Below are 27,414 nucleotides of genomic sequence, written 5' to 3'. Positions count from 1 at the left end.
CGAGACCTATGGGATAATATAAAGTATGCCAACTAGGCATAACAGGGATCCCAGAAGGAGAAGAAAGAGAAAAGGGGATAAAAAAATCTCTCTGGAGAAATTATGGCTGAAAGCTTCCCAAACCTAAAGAAAGAAATAGATATCCAGGTACAGGAAGCACAGAGGGTCCCAAACAAGAGGAACCCAAACAGACCTACACCAAGACATATTATAACTAAATTAGGCAAAAGTTACAGATATAGAAAAACAAAAAGTCAGTTACAAGGGAATCCCCATAAGGCTATCAGCTGAATTCTCTACAGAAATGCTGCATGGTGGAAGGGAGCGGCAAGATATATTCTCAGTCATGAAAGGGAAAAACCTTCAACCTAGGAAAATCTACCCAGAAAGATTATCATTTAGAATAGAAGGAGAGATAAAGAATTTCTCAGACAAACAAAAACTAAAAGGATACAGCAATACTAAACCTTTCCTAAAAGACATATTGAAAGGTCTTCTCCAAATAGAAAAGAAATAAGAATCTATAGGAAAGAAAAAATCACAACAGGAAAAGCAAATATATAAAAGGATTGTAGATCACTTACCAGTACAGAGGTTATTTTAAAAAAATCAAAATATTTTGTGAAAGCAATTACAATTACAATAAACAGCAAAAGGATAAACATGAAGATGTAAAATAGGACATCAAAATGATAAAATGTAGGGGAGGGAAGTAAGAAAATGTAGATTTTTTTTTTAGACTGTGTTTGAGATTATGTGATTACCAGTCTAAAGCAAGTAGATCTAGTAATGGGTTAGCATACTTGAAAACCAGGGTAACCACAAATCAAAAACATACAATAGATTCCAAAAAAGGAAAAAGAAGAGAACTCAAGCATAATAGAAAAGAAAACCATCACACATGAAAGGAAAAGAAAAAGAAAAAGAAAGGAATAGAGAAGAAATACAAAATCAACTGGAAAATAAGCTTTAAAAGGGCAATAAATACATATATATCAGTAATTACCCCAAATGTCATGGACTAAATGCTCCAATCAAAAGACAAGGAGTGGCAGATTGGATAATAACATGAGAGCCTACAATATGCTGCCTATAAGAGACTCACTTTAGGGTGAAGGACACACACATGGAAAAAGATACTTCAGGCAAATGGAAATGACAAGAAAGCAGGGGTAGCAATACTCATATCAGACAAAATAGACTTTAAAACAAAGGCCATAAAGAAAGATAAAGAAGAACATCATATAATGATAAAAGGATCAATAGAAGAAGAGGATGTTATACTCGTTAATATATATGTCCCCAATATATGAGCACCTAAATACATAAAACAAATACTAACAGGCATAAAGGAAGAAAATGATGGGAATACAAAAGTAGGAGACTTTAACATCTCACTGACATCAATGGACAGATCTTCCAGACAGAAAATCAATAAAGCAGTGGAGACCCTACATGACACAATAGAACAGTTAGATTTAATTAATATCTTCAAGACATTACATCCAAAAAAACCCAGAATACACATTGTTTTCAAGCACACATGGGACATTCTCTAGGAAAGACCACATACTAGGAAACAAAACAACTCTTTTTTTTTTTTTTTTTGATACGGGGGCCTCTCACTGTTGTGGCCTCACCCGTTGTGGAGCACAGGCTCCAGACGCACAGGCTCAGCGGCCATGGCTCACGGGCCCAGGCGCTCCACGGCATGTGGGATCTTCCCAGACCGGGGCACGAACCCGTGTCCCCTGCATTGGCAGGCGGACTCTCAACCACTGCGCCACCAGGGAAGCCCCAAAACAACTCTTAACAAATTTAAGAGTATAGAAATTATTTCAAGGCTCTTTTCTGACCACACAGTATGAAGCTAGAAATCAACCACAGAATGAGAAATGAAAAAAAAAAAAAGATTATATGGAGACAAAAAAACATGCTACTAAAAAACCAATGAGTCAACAATGAAATAAAAAAAGAAATTAAAAAATATCTCGACACAAATGACAATGAAAACACAACCATACAAAATCTATGGAGGCAGCAAAAGCAGTCCTAAGAGGGAAGTTCATAGCAATACAGGCCTTCCTCAAAAATAAGAAAAATCTCAAATAAAAAACCTAACCTACCACCTAAAAGAATTAGAAAAGAAGAACAAGCAAAACCTAAAGTCAGCTGAAGGAAGGAAACAAAGATCAGAGAGGAAATAAATAAAAGAGAGATTAACAAAAAAACAGAAAAAACGAATACAACTAAGAGCTGGTTTTTTGAAAGGATAAACAAAATCAATAAACCTCTGGCCAGGCTCACCAAGAAGAAAAGAGAGAGGTCCTAAATGAACAAAATGAGAAATGAAAGGGAAAAATAACAACTGACATTGCAGAAATACAAAAAATCATAAGAAAAAATATGAACAATTATATGCCAACAAACTGGACAACCTAGAGGAAATGGACAAGTTTCTAGAAACGTACAGCCCACCAAAACTGAATCAAAAAGAAATAGATGTGGCCTCCCTGGTAGTGCAGTGGTTAAGAATCAGCCTGCTAATGCAGGGGACACGGGTTCAAGCCCTGGTCCGGAAAGATCCCACATGCTGCAGAGCAACTAAGCCTGTGCATCACAACTACTGAGCCTGCGCTCTAGAGCCCACGAGCCACAACTACTGAGCCCATGTGCCACAACTACTGAAGCCCGTGTGCCTAGAGCTCGTGCTCTGCAACAAGAGAAGCCACTGCAATGAGAAGCCCGTGTGCAGTAACAAAGACCCAATGCAGCCAAAAAGAAATTAATTAAAAAAAAAGAATAGATGATTTGAACAGACCAATCACTGGAATTTAAATAGAAGCTGTAATTTAAAAACAAAACAAAAGGGAAAAAAGCCCCAAACCAAAAATTCCCTGCAGACAAAAGTCCAGGACTGGATGGCTTCTCTGGGGAATTCTACCAAACATAAAAAGAACTTATAACAATCCTTCTTAAACTCTTCCAGAAGATTAAGGGGGACAGAACATTCCCAAAGTCATTCTATGAAGCTGTCATCACCTTTATACCAAAACTAGACAAAGACACTACCAAAAAAGAAAATTACAGGCCAGTATCTTTGACGAATATAGATGCCAAAATCTTCAACAAAACATTAGCAAACCAAATCCAACAACACATTAAAAGGGTCATACATCATGATGAAGTTAGATTCATCCCAGGGTCATAAGAGTGGTTCAGCAAATCAATCAATGTGATACACCAGATCAACAAAAGACGAAAACCACATGATCATCTCAGTAGATGCAGAAAAACTATTTGACAAAATTCAACGCCCATTCATGATAAAAACTCTCATCAAAATGAGTGCAGAGGGAACATATCTCAGCATAATATCTCAACACTGAAAAGCTGAAAGCCTTCCTGCTAAAATCTGGAACAAGATAAGGATGCCTACTCTTGCCACTTTTATTCAACATAGTATTGGAAGTCCTAGCCACAGCAACCAGACAAGAAAAAGAAATAAAAGGTATCCAAATCAGAAGGGAAGAGGTAAAATTGTCATTATAGGCAGATGACATGATACTATATATACAAAAACCTAAAGACTCCACACAAAAACTACTAGAACTGATAAACGAATTCAGCAAGATAGCAGGATATAGAATTAACATACAGAAATCTTGCATTTCTTTATACTAACAATGAAATATCAGAAAAAAAAGTAAAAAAAAATCCCTTTGAAAATAACATCAAAAGACTAATAAAATATTTAGAAATAAACCTGACCAACGAGGTGAAAGACTTACATGCTGAGAAGTATAAAACATTAATAAAGGAAACTGAAGACGGTTCAAAGAAATGGAAAGATATCCCATGCTCTTGGAAGAATTAATATTGTTAAAATGGCCATACTACTCAATGGAAGCTACAGCTTTAATGTGATCCCTATCAAAATACCAATGGCATTTTCCACAAAACTAGAAAAAATAATCATAAAATATATAAATATAAGGAACTACAGAGGATCTAGAACTGCCAAAGCAATCCTGAGGAAAAGAGCAAAGTTGGAGGCATAACCCTCCCAGACTTCAGAAAAACTACATTGGTATATATACCAATATACCAAAACTATATATACCAATATATATAACAATATACCAAAACTATATTGGTATTGGCACAAAAACAGACATATGGAACACAATGGAACAGAACAGAGGGTCTAGAAATAAACCCGCACAGCTATGGTCAGTTAATCTTCGACAAAGGAGGCAAAAATATACAATGGGAAAAAGAGAGTCTCTTCAGCAAGTGGTGTTGGAAAAGTTGGACACCCACAAGTAAATCAGTGAAGTTAGAACACACCCTCACACCATACACAAAAATAAATTCAAAATGGCTTAAAGACTTAAACATAAGACATGACACCATAAAACTCCTAGAAGAGATTATAGGCAAAACACTCTCTGATATAAATCGTACAAATATTTTTTTAGGTCAGTCTCCCAAGGCAATAGAAATAAAAACAAAAATAAACAAATTTGACCTAATCAAACTTCCAAGCTTTTGCACAGCAAAGGAGACCATAAACAAAACAGAAAGACAACCTACAGAATGGGAGAAAATATTTGCAAATGATGCAACTGGCAAGGGCTTAATTTCCAAAATATACAAACGGCTCATACAGGTCAATATCAAAAAAAACAACCCGATCAAAAAGTAGGCAGGGCTTCCCTGGTGGCACAGTGGTTGAGAGTCCGCCTGCTCATGCAGGGGACATGGGTTCGTGCCCCGGTCCAGGAAGATCCCACATGCCGCGGGGCGGCTGGGCCCTGAGTCATGGCCGCTGAGCCTGCGCATCCGGAGCCTGTGCTTCGCAACGGGAGAGGCCACAGCAGTGAGAGGCTCGTGTACCGCAAAAAGAAAAAAAAAAAAAAAAAGTAGGCAGAAGACCTAAATAAATATTTCTCCAACAAAGACATACAGATGGCCAACAGGCACATGAAAAGATATCCACACTGCTAATGAGAAATGCAAACCAAAACTACAATGAGGTATCATAACAATGGTCAGAATGGCCATCATTAAAAGGTCTACAAATAATAAATGCTGGAGAGGATGTGGAGAAAAGGGAACCCTCCTACATTGTTGGTGGGAATGTAAACTGATGCAGCCACTATGGAGAGTATGGAGGTTCCTTAATAAACTAAAAATAGAGTTACCATACGATCCAGCAATCCTACTCCTGGGCATATATCCAGAAAAGACAGAAACTCTAATTCAAAAAGACACATGCACCCCTATGTTCAGAGCTGCACTATTTACAATAGCCAAGACATGGAAGCAACCTAAGTGTCCATCAACAGATGAATGGATAAAGGAGATGTGGTGTATATATATAATATGTATGTATACCCTATATTATATATATTCCATTACATATAATGGAATATTACTCAGCCATAAAAACGAACGAAATAATGCCTTTTGTAGTAACATGGGTGCATCTAGAGATTATCATACTAAGTGAAGTAAGCCAGACAAAGACAAATATTATATGATATCACTTATATGTGGAATCTAAAAAAATGATACAAATGAACTTATTTACAAAACAGAAAGACTCACAGACATAGGAAACAAATTTATGGTTACCAAAGTGGAAAGGATGGGGAAGGGATAAATTAGGAGTTTGGGATTAACAGATATACCCTACTATATATAAACTAGATAAACAACAAGGTGCTATGGTAGAGCACAGGGAACTATATTCAGTATCTTGTAATAACCAAAATGAAAGAGAATCTCATAAAGAACTGAATATACAGATATATAAAATTGATATATACATAGACTGAATCACTTTGCTGTACACCAGAAACTAATACAACATTGTTAATCAACTACACTTCAATTAAAAAAGAGAGAGAGAGAGAATAAGAAAAAAAGGGAGAGGGCCCAAGTCAATAAAATCAGAAATGAAAAAGGAGAAGTTACAGCTGACACCACAGAAATACAAAGGATCATGGAGACCACTATGAACGACTCTATGCCAATAAAATGCACAACCTAGAAGAAATGGACAAATTCTTAGTAAGGTACAATCTCCCAAGACTGAACCAGGAAGAAACAGAAATTGAAACAGTACTGAAATTGAATCAGTAATTTTAAAACTCCCAACAAATGTCCAGGACCAAAGAGCTTCACAGGTGAATTCTACCAAACATTTAGAGATGACTTAACATCTATCCTATTCCAAAAAATTGCAGAGGAAAGAACACTTCTAAACTCTTCTATGAAGCCATCATACCTGATGGCTGATGCCTGACACCAAAACCAGACAAAGATATCACACACAAAAAGAAAATTACAGGCCAATATCACTGATGAACACAGATGCAAAAATCCTCAACAAAATAATACTAGCGAACTGAATCCAACAGTACATTAAAACGATCATACACCATGATCAAGTGAGATTTATCCTAGGGATGCAAGGATTTTTAAATATGTGCAAATTAATGTGATACACCATGTTAACAAACTGAAGAATAAAAGCCATACGATCATCTCAAAAGATGCAGAAAAAGCTTTTGATAAAATTCAACATCGATTTATGATAAAATAAAAACTCTCCAGAAAGTGGGCATAGAGGGAACATACGTCAGTATAATAAAGACTACATATATGAGAAACCCACAGCTAACAACACCCTCAATGGTGAAAAGCTGAAAGTGTTTCCTCTAAAATCAGGAACAAGACAAGGATGCCCTCTCACCACTTTTTTTTTTATTTTTATTTTTCTGGCTGCGTTGGGTCTTCATTGCTGCATGGGCTTTTCTCTAGTTGTGGCGAGCAGCAGCTACTCTTCATTGCGGTGCACAGGCTTCTCATTGCAGTGCCTTCTCTTGTTGCAGAGCATGGGCTGTAGGCACGTGGGCTTCAGTAGTTGTGGCACGTGGGCTCTAGAGCGCAGGCTCAGTAGTTGTGGTGCAACTTAGTTGCTTAGTAGTGGGCTTAGTTGCTCTGTGGCATGTGGGATCTTCCTGGACCAGGGATCAAACCATGTCCCCTGCAGTGGCAGGCAGATTCTTAACCACTGTGCCACCAAGTCTCTCACCACTTTTATTCAACATAGTTTTGGAAGTCCTTGCCACAGCAATCGGAGAAGAAAAAGAAATAAATGGAACCCAAATTGGAAAAGAAGAAGTAAAACTGTCATTGTTTGCAGATGACATGATACTATACATAGAAAATCCTAAAGATGCCTCCAGAAAACTACTAGAACTCATCAAAGAATTTGGTAAAGTTGCAGGTACAAAATTAATACACAAAAATCTGTTGCATTTCTGTCCACTAATATGAAGTATCAGAAGGAGGAATTAAGGAAACAATCCCATTTATCATCACATTGAAAAGAATAAAATACCTAGTAATAAACCTACCTGAGAAGGCAAAAGACCTGTACTCTGAAAACTGTAAGACGCTGATGAAAGAAACTGAACACCACAGGAACAGATGGAAAGATATACTGTGTTCTTGGATTGGAAGAATCAATATTGTTAAAATTACTGCACTACCCAAGGTAATCTACAGAGTCAATGCGACCCCTATCAAATGACCAATGGCATTTTTCACAGAACTAGAAATAATTAAAAAATTTGTATGGGAACACAAAAGACCCCGAATAGCCAAAATAATCTGGAGAAAAAAGAACAGAGCTGGAGGAATCATGCTAACTTCAGATTATCCTACAGAGCTACAGTAATCAAAACAGTATGATACTTGCACAAAAACAGACACATATATCAATGGGACAGGACAGAAAGGCCAGATATAAACCCACGCCCTTATAGTCAATTAATCTACAACAAAGGAGGCAAGAGTATACAATGGAGAAAAGACAGTCTCTTCAATAAGTGGTGCTGGGAAGACTGGACAGCTACATAAAAGAGAATTAGAACATTCTCTAACACCATATAGAAAAACAAACTCAAAAGAATTAGGAGTTTGGGATTCAAATATACATACTACTATATATAAAATAGATAACCAACAAAGACCTACTGTCTAGCACAGGAAACTATACTCAATATCTTGTAATAACTTACAATGGAAGAGAATGTAAAAAAGAATAACTGAATCATTTTACTGTACATCTGAAACACAACATTGTAAGTCAACTATATTTCAATAAAAATTTAAAAAATAAACAACGCCCCCCACAAAAGTTCTATGAATACTACTATGAATTAAACTGCCTGCTTTTGAAAAAAAATTTTAAAAAGCCCCTCAAAATGATTAAAGACCTAAATGTAAGACCAGATACTATGAAACTCCTAGAGGAAAACACAGGCAGAACACTCTTTGACACAATCGCAGCAATATTGTTTTGCATGCGTCTCCTAAAGTAAAGGAAATAAAAGCAAAAATAAACACATGGGACCTAATTACACTTAAAAGCCTTCGCATGGCAAAGGAAACCATTGACAAAACAAAAAGACAACATACTGAATGGGAGAAAATATTTGCAAATGATACGACCAATAAGGGATTATACACATTGAAGCATTCAGGAGTAAAAGAATATGATGTATGCAGTATACTCTCAAATTGCTGAAAGAAAAATATTTATATAATAAGGACAAAATGATAAAGAAAATGTTGCAAAATGTTAACAACTGGTGAATCTTGGTAAAGGGAACATGAAAGTTTTCTTTTTCCTACAATTTTTTATACATTTGAATTTTTTTCAAATAAAGTTTAAAAATTATCTTTCCAATCTGATAGGTTAAGAAATGTTTTGATGTATGTTTCTTTAGTTATGTATAATGGTGAGTATCCTTTCATATGTTTATTTTATACCTGAATATCTTTTTTACACATCGCTTATTCATATCCTTTGCCTATTTTTCTAATGTATTTTTTATGGTTTTTCTCATTGAATTTGTATGAGTCTTATGGGAATTAGTGTTTTTTCTGACACATATGCGCAAAATAGGTTTTCTGAGTTTGGCATTACTTAATTTAGTTTATGGTACTTTTTTGGTTGAACAATATTTAATTTTTATGCAATCAAATTTATCAATCTTTCTATATGGCTTCTGGGTTATATCCTGCTTAGAACGGCCATTTTTTACCCCCAGCCTACTAATGCTTTCTTCTAGTACTTTTAGAATTTAATTTTTTAGGTTTAATTTATTTATCAGTTGGGAATTCCATCTGTTTAAAGAGTTTATTTTTTCCCCAAATCACCAGTTTTACTAAAGACACATATTAAACAATTTTACTTTCCTCCACTGACTTGAAACATCTACTTCTGGACCCTTCTCAGTGCCACTGATCTGTTCCTTCTTTAGTTCCAAACTGTATTGTTGTAATATTTCTTAAAGCCAATGATTCTAATATTAAATTTTGGAAACTACCTGGCTGTTCCAGCATAAATAGTTATCCGTTGGTATCTGAGGAGGATTGGTTCCAGGATTGCCCTCTACCCCACTCCCCTGTGCCCCCAGGATACCAAAATTCATGGATGCTCAAGACTCATATAAAATGGCACAGTATTTGCATAATCTACACAATCTTCCCATATACTTTAAATCATCTCTAGATTAACTTATAATACCTAATACAATATAAATGTTATGTAAATAGTTGCCAGCACCTGACAAATTCAAACATTATCTTTGGGAATTTTATGGAATTTTTCATATTTTTGATCCACAGTTGGTTGAATCTGTGAATGCAGAACCAGCAAATATGGAAGGCCAACTATATGTTTGTGTGTGTGTGTGTGTGTATCCTCCTTAACCAATCCCTTCCTTTGCATTTCATGACCCCCAGGTTGCTGGTTTTCCTCCTTTCTCTACGCTAGTTATTCCCAGCTTCCTTTGTCAGTTGCTTTTTTGCTAATCATCCTTCAATATTTGGAAAAATTTTAGGGCTTTTCTCTTCTCTCTTCCTACTATGTGATCTCATTGGCATTGATTTTTTTAACCTTGTTTATGGTGCTTTTTGTAAAAAAGTTTTATATTTATATAAAATATTAAAAAGTTCAAAATTTATATACAAATATATCAATTTTCTTTTATGGCTTCAGGGTTATATCCTGCCTAAAAAGGGTTAAGCCATAGTTTAATTATTATGACTTCATTACTATGTTGATGACTCCTAAATTTTAATCTCAGCCTAACTCCTTTTCTAAGATACAGATGCATATAAACAGTGAGCTGCTCAGTATCTCTATTTAGCTATCTCACAGGCATCTCAAACTGAATATATCTAAAATGTAACCCATGATTTTACCTCCTCAAACTGTTCCCCTGTCCATTTCATTTCTAGTACAGATTCCCAGAAATGAGATTGCCGAGTCAAAGAGTGTGAACAAAAAGTGTGTAATTTTGATATACTGCCCAGTTTCCTTCCAGAGGGGTTATATCAATTTATACTTACACTAGCAGTGTAGCTATTTCTCCATGGTCTTGTCAACAGGGTGTGTAATCAAACTTCTGGATACTTGCAATCTGATAGATTACAAATTTGTAATCTGATACATAAAAAATAGTACTTTGGTATAGTTTTAATTCGTTTTTAAGTTATTAAGAACAAACTTGAGCAGATTTTCACGTTTAAGGGCAATCTGAACTTCTTGTTTACTGCCCATTTTTCTGTTAGGTCACTGGTCTAGGTTATTGACCAATAGGAGCTCTTGATGTATTAAGGATATATCATCTGTAATATGAATTGAAAATATTTTCCCCCAGTTTGTCTTTGATTTTTGTCTTGATATTGTTTTGTTTTACCATGCAGAAATTTTTAATTTTTATATAGTCAAATCTATCAATATTTTCTTCTATGCTTTCTGGGTTAGTCAATTAGAAAGGCCTTCTTCATTTCAAGATTATAAAGGAATTGCTTCATGTCATCTGCTACTATTTTCATGGTTTCACTTTGTATTTTTTAAATCTTTGATCCATTGGAAGTTATCCTGTTGGACAGAAGAGTGGTATTAAAGAATAAAATGAACCATGTCTTTCCTTTGCTTAAAACCCTTTAATGGTTTTCTTTTCTTTTTTAAAATAAATTTATTTATTTATTTATTTTTGGCTATGTTGGGTCTTCATTGCTGTGCGTGGGCTTTCTCTAGTTGTGGCGAGCAGGGGTTACTCTTCATGTGGTGTTCAGGTTTCTCACTGCTGTGGCTTCTCTTGTTGCAGAGAGTGGGCTCTAGGCGTGCAGGCTTCAGCAGTTGTGGCTCAGGGCTCTAGAGCACAGGCTCAGTAGTTGTGGCACACAGGCTTAGTTGCTCCACAGCATGTGGGATCTTCCCAGACCAGGGCTCGAACCTATGTCTCCTGCATTGGCAGGTGGATTCTTAACCACTGCACCACCAGGGAAGCCCTTTTAATGGTTTTCTATTGGTCTTAAGATTAAATTTCAAATTCTTAACATGGTCTATTAGCTCCATTGTGATCTGGCTCTATTCTTTCTATAAAATCATTATGTTACATCCTCCCTTTTGCCCTCTGGATCTCACTGGGTTTCTTTCAGTTCCTTGAACTTGTTATGCTTCTTCATGTTTCAGAATTTTGTATGAAGTGTTCCAGAACCAAAGTTAAATCTCTCTGTAATACACTGTTAAATCATCCAGGGCTTCTTCTCTGTAGCACCCATTAACTGTAATTATTTATTTATGTAATTATGAATTCAATGTCTATCTTCCCTGCTAGATTATAATTTCCACTAGAACAGACACTCTAGGCATCTTGTTCATTACTGTAGCCTCTGTTCCCAAGCACAGTGGCTGAAGTATAGTAGCTTTACAAATACTTATTAAATGAATGAATAAATGAAAAATAACAGGTTTAATTAAAAAATACTTCTAATAACATCCAATTTCATTTTTCTGATTATTAGTTCAAACAATCTCTGATCTACAGTTTATTCTGCTGAACAATCATATAATCAGGAAGGAAGTGCTTTATAAAAACGACCAATACCAACTATCCTATCAGTAATAAACTGTATTCTGGCTTATAAATTAGCCTTTTATGAATATGTCTAGGGAAATCAATCCCTGAAAACTTTAGTTTTTGCTAAAAGAACACAAAATTGTCCTATAAAATAAAAACCAGGCTTAGAATTTATAACATTTCTTTGATATTATGAGTTAGAATTAGCAGTAAATACCTAAACAGGTATGTGTTAGCAGAATGGTGAACCCATATTGTTCTCCTGACAAATACATTGTGAATGCATCAAATCACCAAGTACAACTCACCTCTTGAAAGTTATGTTGCGTGAACTTGTCTGCTATCCTTAGCAACTCACGACATGAATGTGTATCAGCAAAAGCCCGAATGCCCAGGCAGTTAGAAGGATCTAATTGTCTCTTTAAGAATTCACAACAGGCTTCCTGTATTTCTGCCAGCTGAAGGAGGCAAGCAGCTGGCAGAAGGGTCTGAACATTGCCCTCTTCCACAGTTATCTGGGAGGTATACGCAAAGTCTATCAGTAGTTCCATAGCCCTCTCATCTATGTCTCGGATCACAACTTCCGTCTGACGGCTCTCTGCCAATTCTCCTGTAAACATAGCTCGGAAGTAGGGACTACAGGCTGACAAAATGACTCGATGGGCATATATCTTCTTAGCGCCCACAACTAGCACCACATCACACAGCTCCCGGTGCTTTCTCAGAAGGTTAATCACCTCCAAGGTTTGTCGAGGGTGCTTGTCTGAGATATAGGGCATGCGGGCAGGTTGGGGAACCCCTTCTGGCAGTTTGTTGGGGTCTCCAAGGGTGCAGCGGCTTGTTACATCCATTCCAGTCTCTCCTGGTCGAATGTTGGTACACCTACAGAGATGGGGGTGGGAGAGAGAAGAGAAGATGGCAATATTTTTAGAAGCTAATTCCTGCATTTCACATGTATATTGTATGTAGAAATTCAGGTGCTAACTTACTAGGTAAATGCCACAAACTTAAATTATTGACAAATAATTAGAACTAAGATATTTGAATTTTCATAATCATCACACTGTATCTATCAACATGGAGAAAAAAGAGAATCTATGCCCCTCAGTTAAGATGATAACTATGCTTTTAACAAATATTTACTAGTTCTTATATTTTACAGAGCATTTTGCTATGGACTGAGGAAAATTCAAAGAAATATAAAGAGGTAATCAGGGAACCTAATTATCTAGAAGGAGAGAGAGACACATGAATAGCCAGAAAGGGGGCAACCAGGATAAAAAATGTGGTTCAGAAAGGCAAAATCTATAGTTATTTGTTTATACTGGAACATAGACCTGGCATAAGCTATCAGGTTATTACAAGGGTATGTATTTTTTTGTGTGTGAAGTAGGAATATTACATTGCATTTTTCCAGAGCTTAGGTGAAGTATCCTACACACATGGTTCAGATCGTTATACTTCTGTTTCTGATTCTCTACTTACTAAGCAGTCTTCTGACTCATGTGAGTCTCAGAAACTAATCATCTATGACTGTACTGAGATAGTCTAATACTGGCCTGCAAGAGACAGTATCAGTTTACTACCCCTAAAGCTGTAGCACTGACAAGACCTACAGTATAATAAAACACTAGAGTGTTGACAGAATCCCCTGGGAAGGAGAGGAGAATATAAAAGGACATTTTAGGAAGAAGAAACTACACTTAGCTCTTCCTTTCTTTAGCAGCAACCTGTTTTTCCCAAGTACTTATACATTCAATATTTCTACGCTTGGCCTCAGCCTACAGGTAACTGTATTCTATAGTACAAACTGTTCATAATTCCTGACATCTGGTAGAAACAGCACTGTTTACGCTTGACAATTTAAAACTGAAACATAAAACTGAGCAAAACTGAGTTAAAGGATAATTGTTACCACCCATGTAAACAAGCAAAAAAGCTTTCAGCCACAGTACTTAATGGTCTCTTGTTTGTAGTAGATGCTGAAATAATACATCACGTGGTTAACAGTGGTACACCATTAAAGACAAGACCATTTAAAAATTTTCCATTACAATACTGACATTGTATGTTGAAATTAAAGAGTTTTTGTTGTGACCTTAATTATGTACACAAAGATGGTACTGTTGAACTCAGACATAAACAATTTTTTATTTCACCTAAGTACAATATGAAAGCTAATTTCTACATATCTACTTTTTTAAAAAAAACAGTATGCAAATAAAAACACTTATGATTGTATTAGATTGTATAGATTCTGACTTTCAATAATTGATAATTTCTCTATTCTTATCAACTGTCTGGTTTGCAAACTTGGAAGGAATTCTCATAAATGTGGTCATTCTCAAAAGTTCTGTTTTCTCTGCTCTCTATACACATTCTTGGGGAAGTGCATTTAATCTCATGGTTCCCATCACCCATATGTGAATGGCTAAAGCACATAGGCTTTCACTAGTTGTGTCGAGCGGGGGCTACTCTTTGTTGTGGAGCACAGGCTCTAGGCACGCGGGCTTCAGTAGTTGTGGCACGCGGTCTCAGTAGTTGTGGTTTGCAGGCTTAGTTGCTCCGCAGCATGTGGGATCTTCCTGGACCAGGGCTTGAACCTGTGTGCCCTGCATTGACAAGCAGATTCTTAACCACTGTGCCACTAGGGACGTCCCAGGCCAAAAATCTTGGAGCCCCTTCCCTTCCACATACCCTCAAACACAATCCATCAGCAAATTCTGTCATTCTACCTCCAAATAATACCTAGAATCCAACCATTTCTCTACCTTTCGACTAGTCCCACCCTAATTCAGGCTATCCTCACACTTCTTTATATGATAATAGCCTCATAAGTGGTCTGCTTGCTTCCACCTTTGCTGATTTATATTCTCTTCTCTAAACAACCAAACTGATCCTTTAGAAAAGTCAGACTATACCTTTCCTCTGCTCAAAATCCTTTAAACACTCATATCAGTAGCAAAAAACAAAGCCTATAGAGTTTACGAACTTCTATATGACTCCTCCCCTGGCTAACTCTCTGAATTCGTCTCCCACTTTCCCCTCACTCATGGTTCTCTAGTCACACAGACTTCCTTGCTATTTCTGGGACACGCCAAGGCCTCTCTTGCTTCACAGCCTTAATCCTCCTTCCTGAAAGGTTCTTCCCCAAATATCTGCAGAGCTCATTCCCTTATTTCTTTCAGATCTCTGTTCAAATGTCAACTTATCAGACCACCTTATACGAAACAGCATCTCTTTCTTCTACTACCCTATACCCTTTACTGTGCTTAATTTTTCTTCTTGAATAATTACCTCCTGATATAATGTATTGGCTTTCTCTCCCAACCAGAACATAAGCTCCATAAAAACAAGGCCTCTGTTCTCTTTTACTCAATGCTATCCTTCAACATGTGGATCCAGTGCTCATTAAATAGCTGTCAAATAAATTCAGCTTTTCTTCCTGCCAAAATAAACTATACCCTCCAAACTTTCTTGTCTGGTTCTCTTGAAAGAATGCCCAGTTTGTAGCCAGGCAAACATAGATTCAAACCTTAGCTGCATCATTTATTAGGTATAATCTTGGGCAAATTACTTAACGTCTCTGATCCTCAAGTTCATCATTTGTAATTGTGGGGATAATTACACTTACCTCACAAGGAAAATGACAGTGTTGGGATTTGTCTGAATGTAGGTCCTCTGACTCCAAAGTCAGTGCTTTATCCTGAACTGTTTTGGTCAACTAGATGGAGCATTTGAGGCGGAAATGATCCTGGCAATCTGGTTTACGTGGTTGTTGTTCTTAGAAGGGAGAAAAGGCAAGCATGCTGCCACATGGCTGGACTATGCTGCTCTTTTAGGAGAATGAGAAGGAGCAAGAACAAGGATCACTGAGACGATAAGGGGTGCCTCATTTTAAATCCTCTGAGAAGTTGTATTTATTTCTAGCAATTTAATTCTAGATGTTATATTTAATTCTATACATTAAGTTATTTCTTCTGTGGTTCTGCTATTTGTTTTTGTAAATGTTTACTTTCAAAAAATCTAAGCCCACATCCTCCAACAGTCTCATCACATCCAAAGGGTTCTACTGGCAGAAATGGTTCGTTTTTTCTACCTCCCCCCCCCCACCCCGCCCCGTACATCCCCATATATTTTTCTGGGCATCTTTGAGGGGAAGTTATAATAAGTGTCCCAGAAATAGGTTGTGTTCATACCTTATCACATCTATATTCACAAATTCTTTGTTTGGAGTCTGATGGATTAAGTACTCTAATGATTTGAGGGGTGGGGTGGTAAACTAAAGTGTGAACTGCTCCCCAGCAAGAGGAAAGAGCCCTAGGAAAGCTATTTTTTTTAACCACTTTTTAAAAATTGAAGTATGGTTAATTTACAATGTTGTTAGTTTCAGGTGCAGAGCAAAGTGATTCAGTTATACATACATATATGTATACATATATATATATATATGTTCTTTTTCAGATTATTTCCCATTATAGGTTATTATAAGATATTGACTATATGTCCCTGTGCTATACAGTATGTCCTTATTGTTCATCTATTTTATACTGTGTATATGTTAATCTTAAACTCCTAATTTATACCGCCCCCCCCACTATCTGCTTTGGTAACTGTAAGTTTGTTTTCTATGTTTGTGAGTCAATTTCTATTTTGTAAATAAGTTCATTTGCTTTCTTGTTTTTGTTTTTTTTGATTAGGAAAGCTTTTAATTAAAGGCTTGGAGGAGCAAGCCTGATTGTCCAAGTGAAAATTCATCTGGAGAAACCAGAGCGTCTCAAATTATTTGCTTTTCTATCCCAATAGTGAACTAATGACATTACAAAAAAAAAATATATATATATATATATATAATACATACATAAAGAAATTGAACTCAAATAACATTTTTATTAACTTAATTTTCAAGACTAATTTACATATGTTTTAAGGCTGAAGGAGCTAAGTGGAAGGATTATTCTGGACTCTATCCACAGTTAACAAACTAAGGAGACCAAATAGAGCTTTTGCCTTCTCCCACAAAAGGACTGCCAACTGCTTCATTTGCAAATATTTTCTCCCATTCTGAGGGTTGTCTTTTCATCTTGTTTATGTTTTCCTTTGCTATGCAAAAGCTTTTAAGTTTCATTAGGTCCCATTTGTTTATTTTTGTTTTTATTTCCATTTCTCTAGGAGGTGGGTCAACAAGGATCTTGCTGTGATTTATGTCATAGAGTGTTCTGCCTATGTTTTCCTCTAAGAGTTTTATAGTGTCTGGCCTTACATTTAGGTCTTTAATCCATTTGGAGTTTATTTTTGTATATGGTGTTAGGGAGTGTTCTAATTTCATTCTTTTACATGTAGCTGTCCAGTTTTCCCAGCACCAAGAGGGAGGAGATATGGGGATATATGTATATGTATAGCTGATTCACTTTGTTATAAAGCAGAAACTAACACACCATTGTAAAGCAATTATACTCCAATAAAGATGTTAAAAAAAAGGGGGGGGAAGGACTGCCAATTCTAGGAAAGAATTAGTCTTTCTAAAACCAAAAGGGTATAAAATCTGCCAATCAGTTTAGCAGATTTTGTATTCATTAAGTGCTTATGAAAAACATAACTTCAAGATAAAGTCTATTAATGGCATATTTTACCATCAACTCTCTCAAACCTTAACAAAATCTTATTTCGTTCTACCAGCCATGTACTTCAGGGGAAGCTGACCATGTCCCCAGCTTTAAGGATGAATCCCAAATTCTCTTGCAATTTTAGGTCAGGATGAAGCTGATAGTGAAGAGGCTACACTGGAGACGCAGAGAGAACTTGGGTCGAAGGAGGTACTATCAGGCTGTGCATCGACCAGCCCTGGAGCTCATACTACCTATGGCCTTCTCGTTATGTAAATAAAAGATGTCCATATCGATTAAGCCAGTTTGAGTCAAGAAACTTTGTTACTTTCAGCCCCAAACTTTCTGATACCAAAAACACAGTAGTTAAAATGTGAAACAGGGCTTCCCTGGTGGCGCAGTGGTTGAGAGTCTGCCTGCCGATGCAGGAGATGCGGGTTCGTGCCCCGGTCCGGGAAGATCCCACATGCCGCAGAGCGGCTAGGCCCGTGAGCCATGGCTGCTGAGCCTGCGTGTCCGGAGCCTGTGCTCCGCAACGGGGGAGGCCACAACAGTGAGAGGCCCGCGTACCACACACACACAAAGAAATGTGAAACAGTAAAATTAGCCACATGTTCTAAATTTACTAAACAACATTAATACAGAAAAAATTGCCCTTGCTTTGACTGGCCAATTATTCCTGTATATAGAGGTTCTTGCTCCATTATTATCAGATTTTCTAAATAGGTACTGATAGATTTAGAATTATGGTTTGAATTTGTGCCTTTTCTTTCAAATGAAGTAAAAATGTTGTTAGAAGACTAGATACTCTTTCTTCATGGCTGATAGCCCAATTCCTGTTAGGCTGTTACATTAAGTTTTAAAATACTGTTTCTCTAACACCAGCTATGCGGGGGTGCTTGGTTAAAGCGCAGATTCTTAAGGGAGGCTAGAGAATCAATATCTCTGGGGGTGTAGTTACAGAGTCTGCATTTAGCAAGCAGGTTATTTTAACACAAATTAAAGTTTGACTAAAAACTGGCTAATAAATTTGACTAATAAATAAAATTTCTTTATTAGCGGAAACTGTTGGTTTTTACAAAGAGACTATGTTGACCTAAGTTGAAAGGAAATAACAACATGGAGAAAGTAATGATTCAAAATGTAGCTATAAAGGAAAGAAAAAAGTAAGAGCGAAGTCTTGTCAAACATACAAAATGAAATAAAACAAGAAGGATTCACATTTACCAAAATGTCAATAAATCTAAAAAAATCAGACATTATGTATGAAATCATTTTAAGAAACTGTAGGGACTTCCCTACAGTTGGTCCAGTGGTAAAGAATCTGCCTTCCAATGCAGGGGACCCAGGTTCGATCCCTGGTCGGGGAAAAAGATTCCACATGCCGCAGCGCAACTAAGCCTGCGCGCCACAACTACTGAGCTCTCACGCCTCAACAAGAGAGGCTGGGGGCTGCAACCTACAGAGCCCACATGCCCTGGAGCACGCACACCACAAGTAGAGAGAAAACCTGCATGCCACAACTAGAGAGAAGCCGGCGTGCCACAACGAAGACCCAACATAGCCAAAAAAAAACCAAAAAACAAAAAACTAATTACTACATTTGAATTTGTACATATAATTGGAAGGAAAAAGCTGCTATTAAAATTTCTTCAATTATTCTTTCACATTCTGTGGAAAAGGGCAATGTTTATTTCAGAGACAGATGGTGCTTTTAAGAAAACATCTATTTGGGCCTTTTAATTATAAAACGCAAGGTGAGGGCCCCTTGGGATGATAAAGACCATTAGATGTACTTCGTCTGCAGTATTTTTTGGTTTGTTTTGAAATTTAAATTGAATTTGAATATCATTAGGAGGGCTTGGAATCTTAGTTCACCACAGACCCCACCACTCTCTCTTATGTGAAACTATGCCAGGCACTTATATGAACCACCTATAAGATATACGAGGATTTTGTTTTTTAACCTCTGTTCTAGAGGCAGCAAGATTGTAACAAAGAGAACTAAACTACTCAGTATAATAAAGTAACAGTAATTTCAAAGGGAGAAAGTTTTAGGGCGAGAAAGAGAATTAGAAAGGAAAAGAAACAGAGACTGATTAAAACTGGTGGCAGGTTGTGATTTAAGGAGAAAAACAGCCAGTGAGAAAATAATGAATGGCCAAACCTTTACGGTGTCCTTCATTATCCCTAAACTTTCAGTAAAATCCTGAGGTATTCAATGGCAGTGGTCAATGAAGGTGAAGAGAGAGAGAGTATGCAGTATTTCTAGAAAGAAGCTTGGCTGTGAAAAGAGACATAAACTACTATGTCTGTTTAAAGAGAGTAATAACTGGAAAATGATTATATATTGATGCAAAGAACCAGAAGGAGGGAGAAGTTTTAAAATATATGTAAAGAGGGAGAGAATAAATGATGGAGCAAAATTCTTGAAAAGTGGGGGTATTTAGAAACAAAATACAGAAGAATGGATCTTAGACAAAAGGGAGAGGGCCTCACCATAAGAGATCAGAGTAAGGGCGTGGGAGGAAACATAGTGTGGAAACAGACACATTTATTTTTGGGTAAGGAGGTGTCAGGAGCTTGAGGAAGTTCATACCTGATGGCCTCTTTTTTCTGTGAAGCTGGGATTTGGGGGAGCAGGTCACTTGCTGCCACTGAAAGGAGTGTTAAGAGGATTATGAGAAGAATGGGTAAGGATGTGAAATAGCTACTGTGGGGAATGAGTAAGCATTGATTAGGGACTCATAGAAATACTGTTGGATGACACTGTTGGCCCAAATGATACAGCATGAATTCCCTGTGGCTGGTTTTATCAACAGCCCAAATTACAGAATATAAATGCCTGCCTTAATCTAGAATGGGTAAATGCCACGGACAAACTCGGGAGTTCAGTGAGTGGTGGCTAGAAAATGGTTAAAGTGGTTGCAGGAGTAAACTGTAAAAACACAAGAGACAAAAGTGTGTTGATTATGATTAGGTCAAAGAACAGCTGGAATGGGCATTCAAGAGGTTATGGTCAGAAAACAAGTTATCAGGACTTAAAACGATTTCAGAGAGAGATTTTCTGAGTCATAGTAGGAATGAATTTTTGAAGTGAGTGAAGGTAAAAGTCCCAAGAATTTAGGAGGTCAAGGAAATGCAGGCTAGATAAATGCATGGGTCATTCCCATGAATACTGATATCTCGAATGATAGAAGAATCAAGTCATGTGCATGTAGGAAACATAAACCAAAGAACAAATAAAATATCTTAAATATTCATGTTTGCTAAAGGAATGCTACAACTTTAGTACCTCCCTAAGTACATTTAATAACAGCATTTCCACATACCCCAAATATTTGAGTCAACTTAAATTTCACAGCTATCATGGCACTCGTTCCTCAGATCTACTTCAAAAGTAACAGTCTTAATTGAGGAAAGAGTCATGTTCTATAAGTGGCTATGATAATTTGAAATCAAACACAATAAAAAGTTTAGAAAAACATAGCCTTCTAAAGCATTTATAATCAAGTTTTATCTCTTAGTCCAAAGACCTGCAGAATCTTTCCTTAGCTTGGAATTGTGCTCCTTATCTACCAAATGAGCATCTCTCCCTTTATACTTCAAACATTTGTTTTAATTTGGAAATTAACAGCCTGCTCTTAAAAGATTCAGCTGAGTTGACCCTCATTTAAAGTCCTAAGCACACACGAATAGGGAGAGCTAGAGATTTGAGCATACAAATCCTTAAAACAGAAATAACATCTCAAAGTGCCAGTGAGGCTTATTAGAAGAGCATCCACTAGGCAGTACATTCCCTACCACACCAGAAAGCCAGGCAGTTAATTCCTTAATCTGAAAGTAGGTCATGAATTCTTCAGCCTTAAGGCATCACTGTTTATTGGACGAAATGAGGGTCAGCATTGGGTGCCTTGGCCCAGCAATTAAGGTAAGATAGAGAAAGGGCAATTGGCCATGCAAACAAGCTGGTCTCCCTTTATGTCAGGAAAGCAAGTCTTCCTAGGATACCTCTCAGCAACTTCCACTGACATTTCATTGGCAGCACTGTGTTACACAGCCAACCCCAAATGCAAAGAATATTAAACATATCAAGTATAATATTTTTTTCTTGTGTCTATGTAGTAGAAGGAGGAAAGAAAGGAGAGGTGTTGAGTAAGCCAACTTGGCATGGCACACCAAGAAAGAGCCAAATCAAGCAGGTATATCTTATATTATTATTTTTTTAAATTAATTAATTTATATTTTGGCTGAGTTGGGTCTTCATTGCTGTGCATGGGCTTTCTCTAGTTGAGGTGTGTGGGCTTCCCATTGCAGTGGCTTCTCTTGTTGCAGAGCATGGGCTCTAGGCACACGGGCTTCAGTAGTTGCAGCATGTGGGCTCAGTAGTTGTGGCACACAGGCTTAGCTGCTCCGCGGCATGTGAGATCTTCCCAGACCAGGAATCGAACCCGTGTCCCCTGCATTGGCACGTGGATTCTTAACCACTGCGCCACTAGGGAAGTCTCCTTATACTACTATTTTAAAGCATACATTTTAGACTAAGTAAAATAAACTGGAAATTCTAAAGACAAGAGATCTGAATGGGATTTGTCTTTTGACGTTGAACTCAAGGAGCTCATCTGTGATCTTCACCATGAGTGAATGTTATCAATAAAATCTCTAGATACAATTAAATAAAACAAAACCCAAAGAACCTAAAGCTTCTTACCCATTTATGAATCTTCAGTGGGTTTTCATCTTAGGCCCCACCTTAAACACCCCTGATACTCCCTAGGATTTTGCTTTTGGCATCTTCCTTTTCTGTTCTACCCTCATTCACACCTACAACTTCAAGAATCTTCTGCATACTGATGACTCACAATTTTTTTTTCTCTCCAGCCCAAACCATTCTTCTGCCCCAGATCCATAGTCCAATTACATGATGGCTATCTCTACCTGGCTGTTTCCTAGACATAATAATCTTAAAGAATACAAAAGAGAATCTATTCTTGGCTTAGTAAAACCTGTTCCTCTTCCTGTTTTTTTTTGTTTTTTTTTGCGGTACGTGGGCCTCTCACTGTTGTGGCCTCTCCCGTTGCGGAACACAGGCTCCAGACGCGCAGGCCCAGCGGCCATGGCCTACGGGCCCAGCCGCTCCGCAGCATGTGGGATCCTCCATGACTGGGGCATGAACTCGCGTCCCCTGCATCGGCAGGCGGACCCTCAATCACTGCACCACCAGGGAAGCCCCTCTTCCTGTATTTTTGATCTCATTATGGCAGCACCTAGTTTCCCAAGCTAAGATCTTTGGAGTCATTTATATCGTTACCTTTTCCTCACTCTATATTCACCAAATCCTTTTGATTTTACTATTAAACTCTTAATTCCATCCTCTTCTCTCAATCCCCACTGCCATTGATCTACTTCAGGGCCTCATCAACTTTCATCTAAACTACTACAACTCCTTTAAATTAGTATTTTTTGCCATTATTTTTTCCCTCTTTCTGGTCTACATCCTATCTTCTTAAATATCAGCCCCAAAACCAAATCTGATTTGTATAACAACATCCATTGGCTCTTAAATACCTAAAGGGTAAAGTTGAACTCTTTCCCATGGTTATAGCCTCATTTTCCATGATTTTCCCCCCTTGTTTCCCCTTCTTCCTCCCTCATATACTCTACACTCCAGATATACTTACCATTCCATACATGTTATACACTTCCAGGTCTTGGTGTCTTTTTGTGTTTTCGTTTTTGTTTTTGGCACAGCTGTTCCTACTGTTTATGGTGTCTTTATTATCTCCCTTCTTTAATTCTTATCCTTTAAAGCACATTCTTTAAAGCAAATTCTTATTCTTTCTAAAAGATGCAGCTCAAATATCACCACCTCTGTGAAGGTGAGCTTTCCTCATCTCCACAGAGCACAGGCTTACATCTCTACTAAAATGCTGTTCATGGGACTTCCCTGGTGGCGCAGTGGTTAAGAACCCGCCTGCCAATGCAGAGGACACGGTTTCAATCTCCTGGTCTGGGAAGATCCCACATACTGCGGAGCAACTAAACCCGTGTGCCACACTAGTGAGCCTGTGCTCTACAGCCCGCAAGCCACAACTACTGAGCCCGTGCACCACAACTACTGAAGCCCACTCGCCTACACCCTGTGCTCCGCAACAAGAGAAGCCACCGCAATGAGAAGCCCGCGCACCACAATGAAGAGTAGCCCCCGCTTGCCGCAACTAGAGAAAGCCCATGTGCAGCAACAAAGACCCAACGCAGCCAAAAAAAATAAAGTCCTGTTCATGTCGTATTATGGTACCTGTTTACATGTCTTTCCATCACTTCATCTGTATACGTACAGTATACAGGCATAGAACAAGTACTATATAAATGTTTGGTGAGTGAATAAACCAATTCCTAATAAAATCAGGCTCAGTTTCCTATTTGTATATTTAAGAAAAGATGGAAGAATTACATTGCAAAATGTTTTAGTATCTCTAAATTAAATCAATGATTAAAAAATAGTATCTTGGGAGACGGGCACACTGTTGGTGAGACTTCAGACTGGTATAATCTCTAAGGAGAGGAATATGTTAATATTAACCAAAATCTTGAAATGCACATACTCTTTGGGCAATTTTACATCTAAGAATTTATCCTATACTTACACAACTGGGCAAAAGCCACATACAAGGATATTCACTGCAGAATTGGTTGTAACAGCAAACCGTTTGAAATAAACGTCTCTCAAAGGGACTGGTTAACTATGGTACTTACAGATAATAAAATACTATGTAACTATTAAAAAGAATAAGGTGGGTCTATGTATTTGTCATATCTACAAGATAATGTGTGAAGTGAAAAAAGAAAGATACAGAAGACTGCGCATGATGTGTAAACATTAGTGTTTTTTAAAAAGGGGAGATATTCTATATATGCTTGTATATGCATTACAATACTGAAAAATGCATAAGAAACTGCTTTCAGGTGGTTCCTCTGGAGAGGAAAATTGGGAGCTAGGGTCAGCATTGGGAGACTTACTTTTCATTGAATATCTTAGCTTTTAAATTTTGTAGCATTTACCCATAATAGGTAGTTAAATAAATGAATGCAATGAAGCTTTACTAATAAAATGCCAATCAGTTTCATAAAGCTTTATGATTAAGCACTGGAATACCCTAACAGCAACTTTCAATCTTTTCTTGTTCATAGTTTTTCCCCCCTCATGGGAAAAGTCTGTAGATACGGTTCAGCTGTTCAGTCATTCAAACGATTATTCAGTGATCATTAGGTGCTAGGGATACAAAGATACAGAAGACATATGACACTCAAAGAGCTCACACTCTAGTAGTGAGAACAAACATGTATTCAAATAATCTCAATATAAACAGTTATTTCTCATTCAAAGCTTCTCCAATAGCTGGTAGGTATAAACCCAACATTACTTTCCAGAGACTGCTTTCTGGGTTGCAGCAGCAAGAATGACAGCCCAATAAGGAAAGGGTGTGACCAAGACTTAATATAGGTAGCAGGTAAAAGTAAAACCAGAGAGCAGTGGTAGGCCAGGCTCTGGCCAAGTGATGGTGATGAAAAAAGAACTGTAACTTAACAATTAATGGCATCAGAATTCTCCAATATGTTTAAACAACTGGCAATATTATATAAAAAAAGCAAGAAAAAAAAAGGGTAGGTATGAGTGATTAAGCAAATATTTTATACAGAAATTACTGATAAACCAAAAACATTCTCATGCTGTGCCTTCTCTTTTTGAAAAATAATAGGCTCATATTAAACAATTACATAAGATATGACATTTATGGCAGCTGAGGATGAGAAGCAATCAGTGGTTCTGGCAATCATGTTAGAAGTTGAAGTGATGAAGCATTTAATATATGTGTTGTTAATTTCTTCATGTACTTTCAGTCAAATATTATTCCTACTTTAGAGTCAGACACAAATAAGATAATGGTATTTGTTATATCCATAACATCTTTTCATCTGGCAATCTCAAAGCACTTGCAAGCATTCATTAATTCCCAATATCCTGGTCAGATACATTACAGAAGTAAACTGGGGCACAAAGAAGGTGAACAGGTCAAGGGCAATCAAAAAAATCAATAACTGATTTGGAAAAAACATTTATATTCTGGTTCTTCCTCCTGGTTCTAAGTCATACCCCCATCACAAAATGCTTCTTCTCTTAAAAGGGTCTACCAGAGCTATTTATCTTTGATGTTAAACAAAAATGATTAAATACAGTTCAATAAATGTAAAATGAGTTTTACAAATGAAGAAACAGAAGTGGGCTGATTTTCAATAAGGATTTGAGTCCTATTTGTTGGAACAGACAGAGAAAAAGCATTACCAAATTTCTAAATTCTAGGGTTAGGAGAATTGTCTATGTTTTCCCACACACTGTTCTATTTTTCTATGGACTAAGTTATGTCCAATATCTTTTTTAGTCCTCGACCAAACTTCCCTGCAATGCAGCTATTTTAATTAATAGAACAAATGTATTAATGAACATCAATGAAATAACCAAAACCATAATTAGACATTCAGTACAGCGTATTATAAGCAATCATTAGTCTTATGTGGCAACAGAACCCTCTACATTCTATGGTTGAAGACTATAATAAACCCATACAGTATCACAGTACACTTAGTGATTACCACAAAAAATTACCATGCAAAAAGGAAAACTGAAGTGTTAACTACATAAAACTCACAGCACTCTTTAGCAATTTAAGTTTTATATCTTACTCTATTTAAAAAGCTATTAATTCCTGATACTACTTTTGATTTATTTTAGAACAAGAACCATTAGTTACAAGCAGAATTTGGTAAGATTTGAAAACGTTTAAAAAAATTTTTTAAATGAAGCCCTGGATTATTATGTGAATTGCATTTAGTGAAACCGAAGGTTTTCTTCCTAAATGCCTACCTGCGCATTGGCTTTCCTTCCATGCAACATGAAAAGTACCCTTCACCACACTCTAAAGCCGAACCTAAGACAATAGAAAAGCAGTACTTAAAAACTATTTCTGATCTTTCCGATAACAATCTCTATACAATAATTTCGTTCAGTGATAAAGAACTTTATATCCTATTATACGACAGGCCTTTTGCAGATGCACAATCATAACCCTTACCTAGTACCTTTAAGATGACCATCTTTACTCTGAATGCTAAAAAGATTCTATGTGAATGTGAGGGTAAGTGCCCTAAATAGTCCCGACTGCTAGGTTAGTCTTGTCTCTCTTCAAAAAGTGCTTTGGAGACATTTAACTTTGACCTATCAAGTATATCTACAGAGTATTCACCAGATACCCATAGCAGTACTAACATGATAGATCGGATAGGGAACACGCTGGTTTAACAACGGATCTGAAAGCTGTTGAGTTGTCCCGAAGGGACAGGAGTAGGAGTAGTCACTTGCCTTTAAGTACAAACAACTCCACTTTCGATAGCCCGGGCAGATAGAACAGGGTAGAGAAACTATGGCTCCAAACTAACATCCTCTTTACAAGCCCTTCCCTCAATTCCCGAAACAATGTCCACCACCCACTTGGCAAGATTTCGCTAGGTCCCGAGGGTTAAGTGGGACTCACGATATCCACTTCCTTCCCCACAAATTCCAACCCCTGTCTAGGGAAGTTGTCCAGGGTGCGGAACTCCACGCCCTCAGGCAGAACGGCCCAGCGGCTCCCCTGGCTCCGGGGTAGGGCTGTCAGCCAGCTCGAGCGCAGTCTGGTGCCCCGCAAGGCCCAGCCCCAGTCCCCCAACAGTCCCTTCCTGGTGCCGACTGACAGGCGGCGGGAGACGCACGGCCCCTACCCAATGGGCAGCTCGGCAACTTGGGACCACAGATT

At 37.4% G+C, this 27,414-nt stretch overlaps 1 protein-coding gene across 2 annotated transcripts in view; it reads right to left on the bottom strand.

Moving 5' to 3' along the window:
* KLHL20 (kelch like family member 20) overlaps window positions 1–27,414 on the bottom strand; it is a 78,573-nt gene that overhangs the window by 50,982 nt on the left and 177 nt on the right. The window contains exons 2-3 of one of the 2 annotated variants that reach the window (XM_060034155.1): window positions 26,487–26,550; window positions 12,266–12,839 (exon numbers count right to left, since the gene is read on the bottom strand). In XM_060034155.1, coding sequence (XP_059890138.1) covers window positions 12,266–12,839; window positions 26,487–26,509 — 597 coding nt within the window. In that variant the 5' untranslated portion in view covers window positions 26,510–26,550. The remainder of the gene's footprint in view (window positions 1–12,265; window positions 12,840–26,486; window positions 26,551–27,414) is intronic. The other variant, XM_060034167.1, reaches the window with a different exon arrangement.

This window comes from Delphinus delphis, chromosome 1 (assembly GCF_949987515.2).
Source record: "Delphinus delphis chromosome 1, mDelDel1.2, whole genome shotgun sequence".
NCBI classification, from domain to species: domain Eukaryota; kingdom Metazoa; phylum Chordata; class Mammalia; order Artiodactyla; family Delphinidae; genus Delphinus; species Delphinus delphis.
This window is presented reverse-complemented; position numbering and strand designations above follow the sequence as displayed.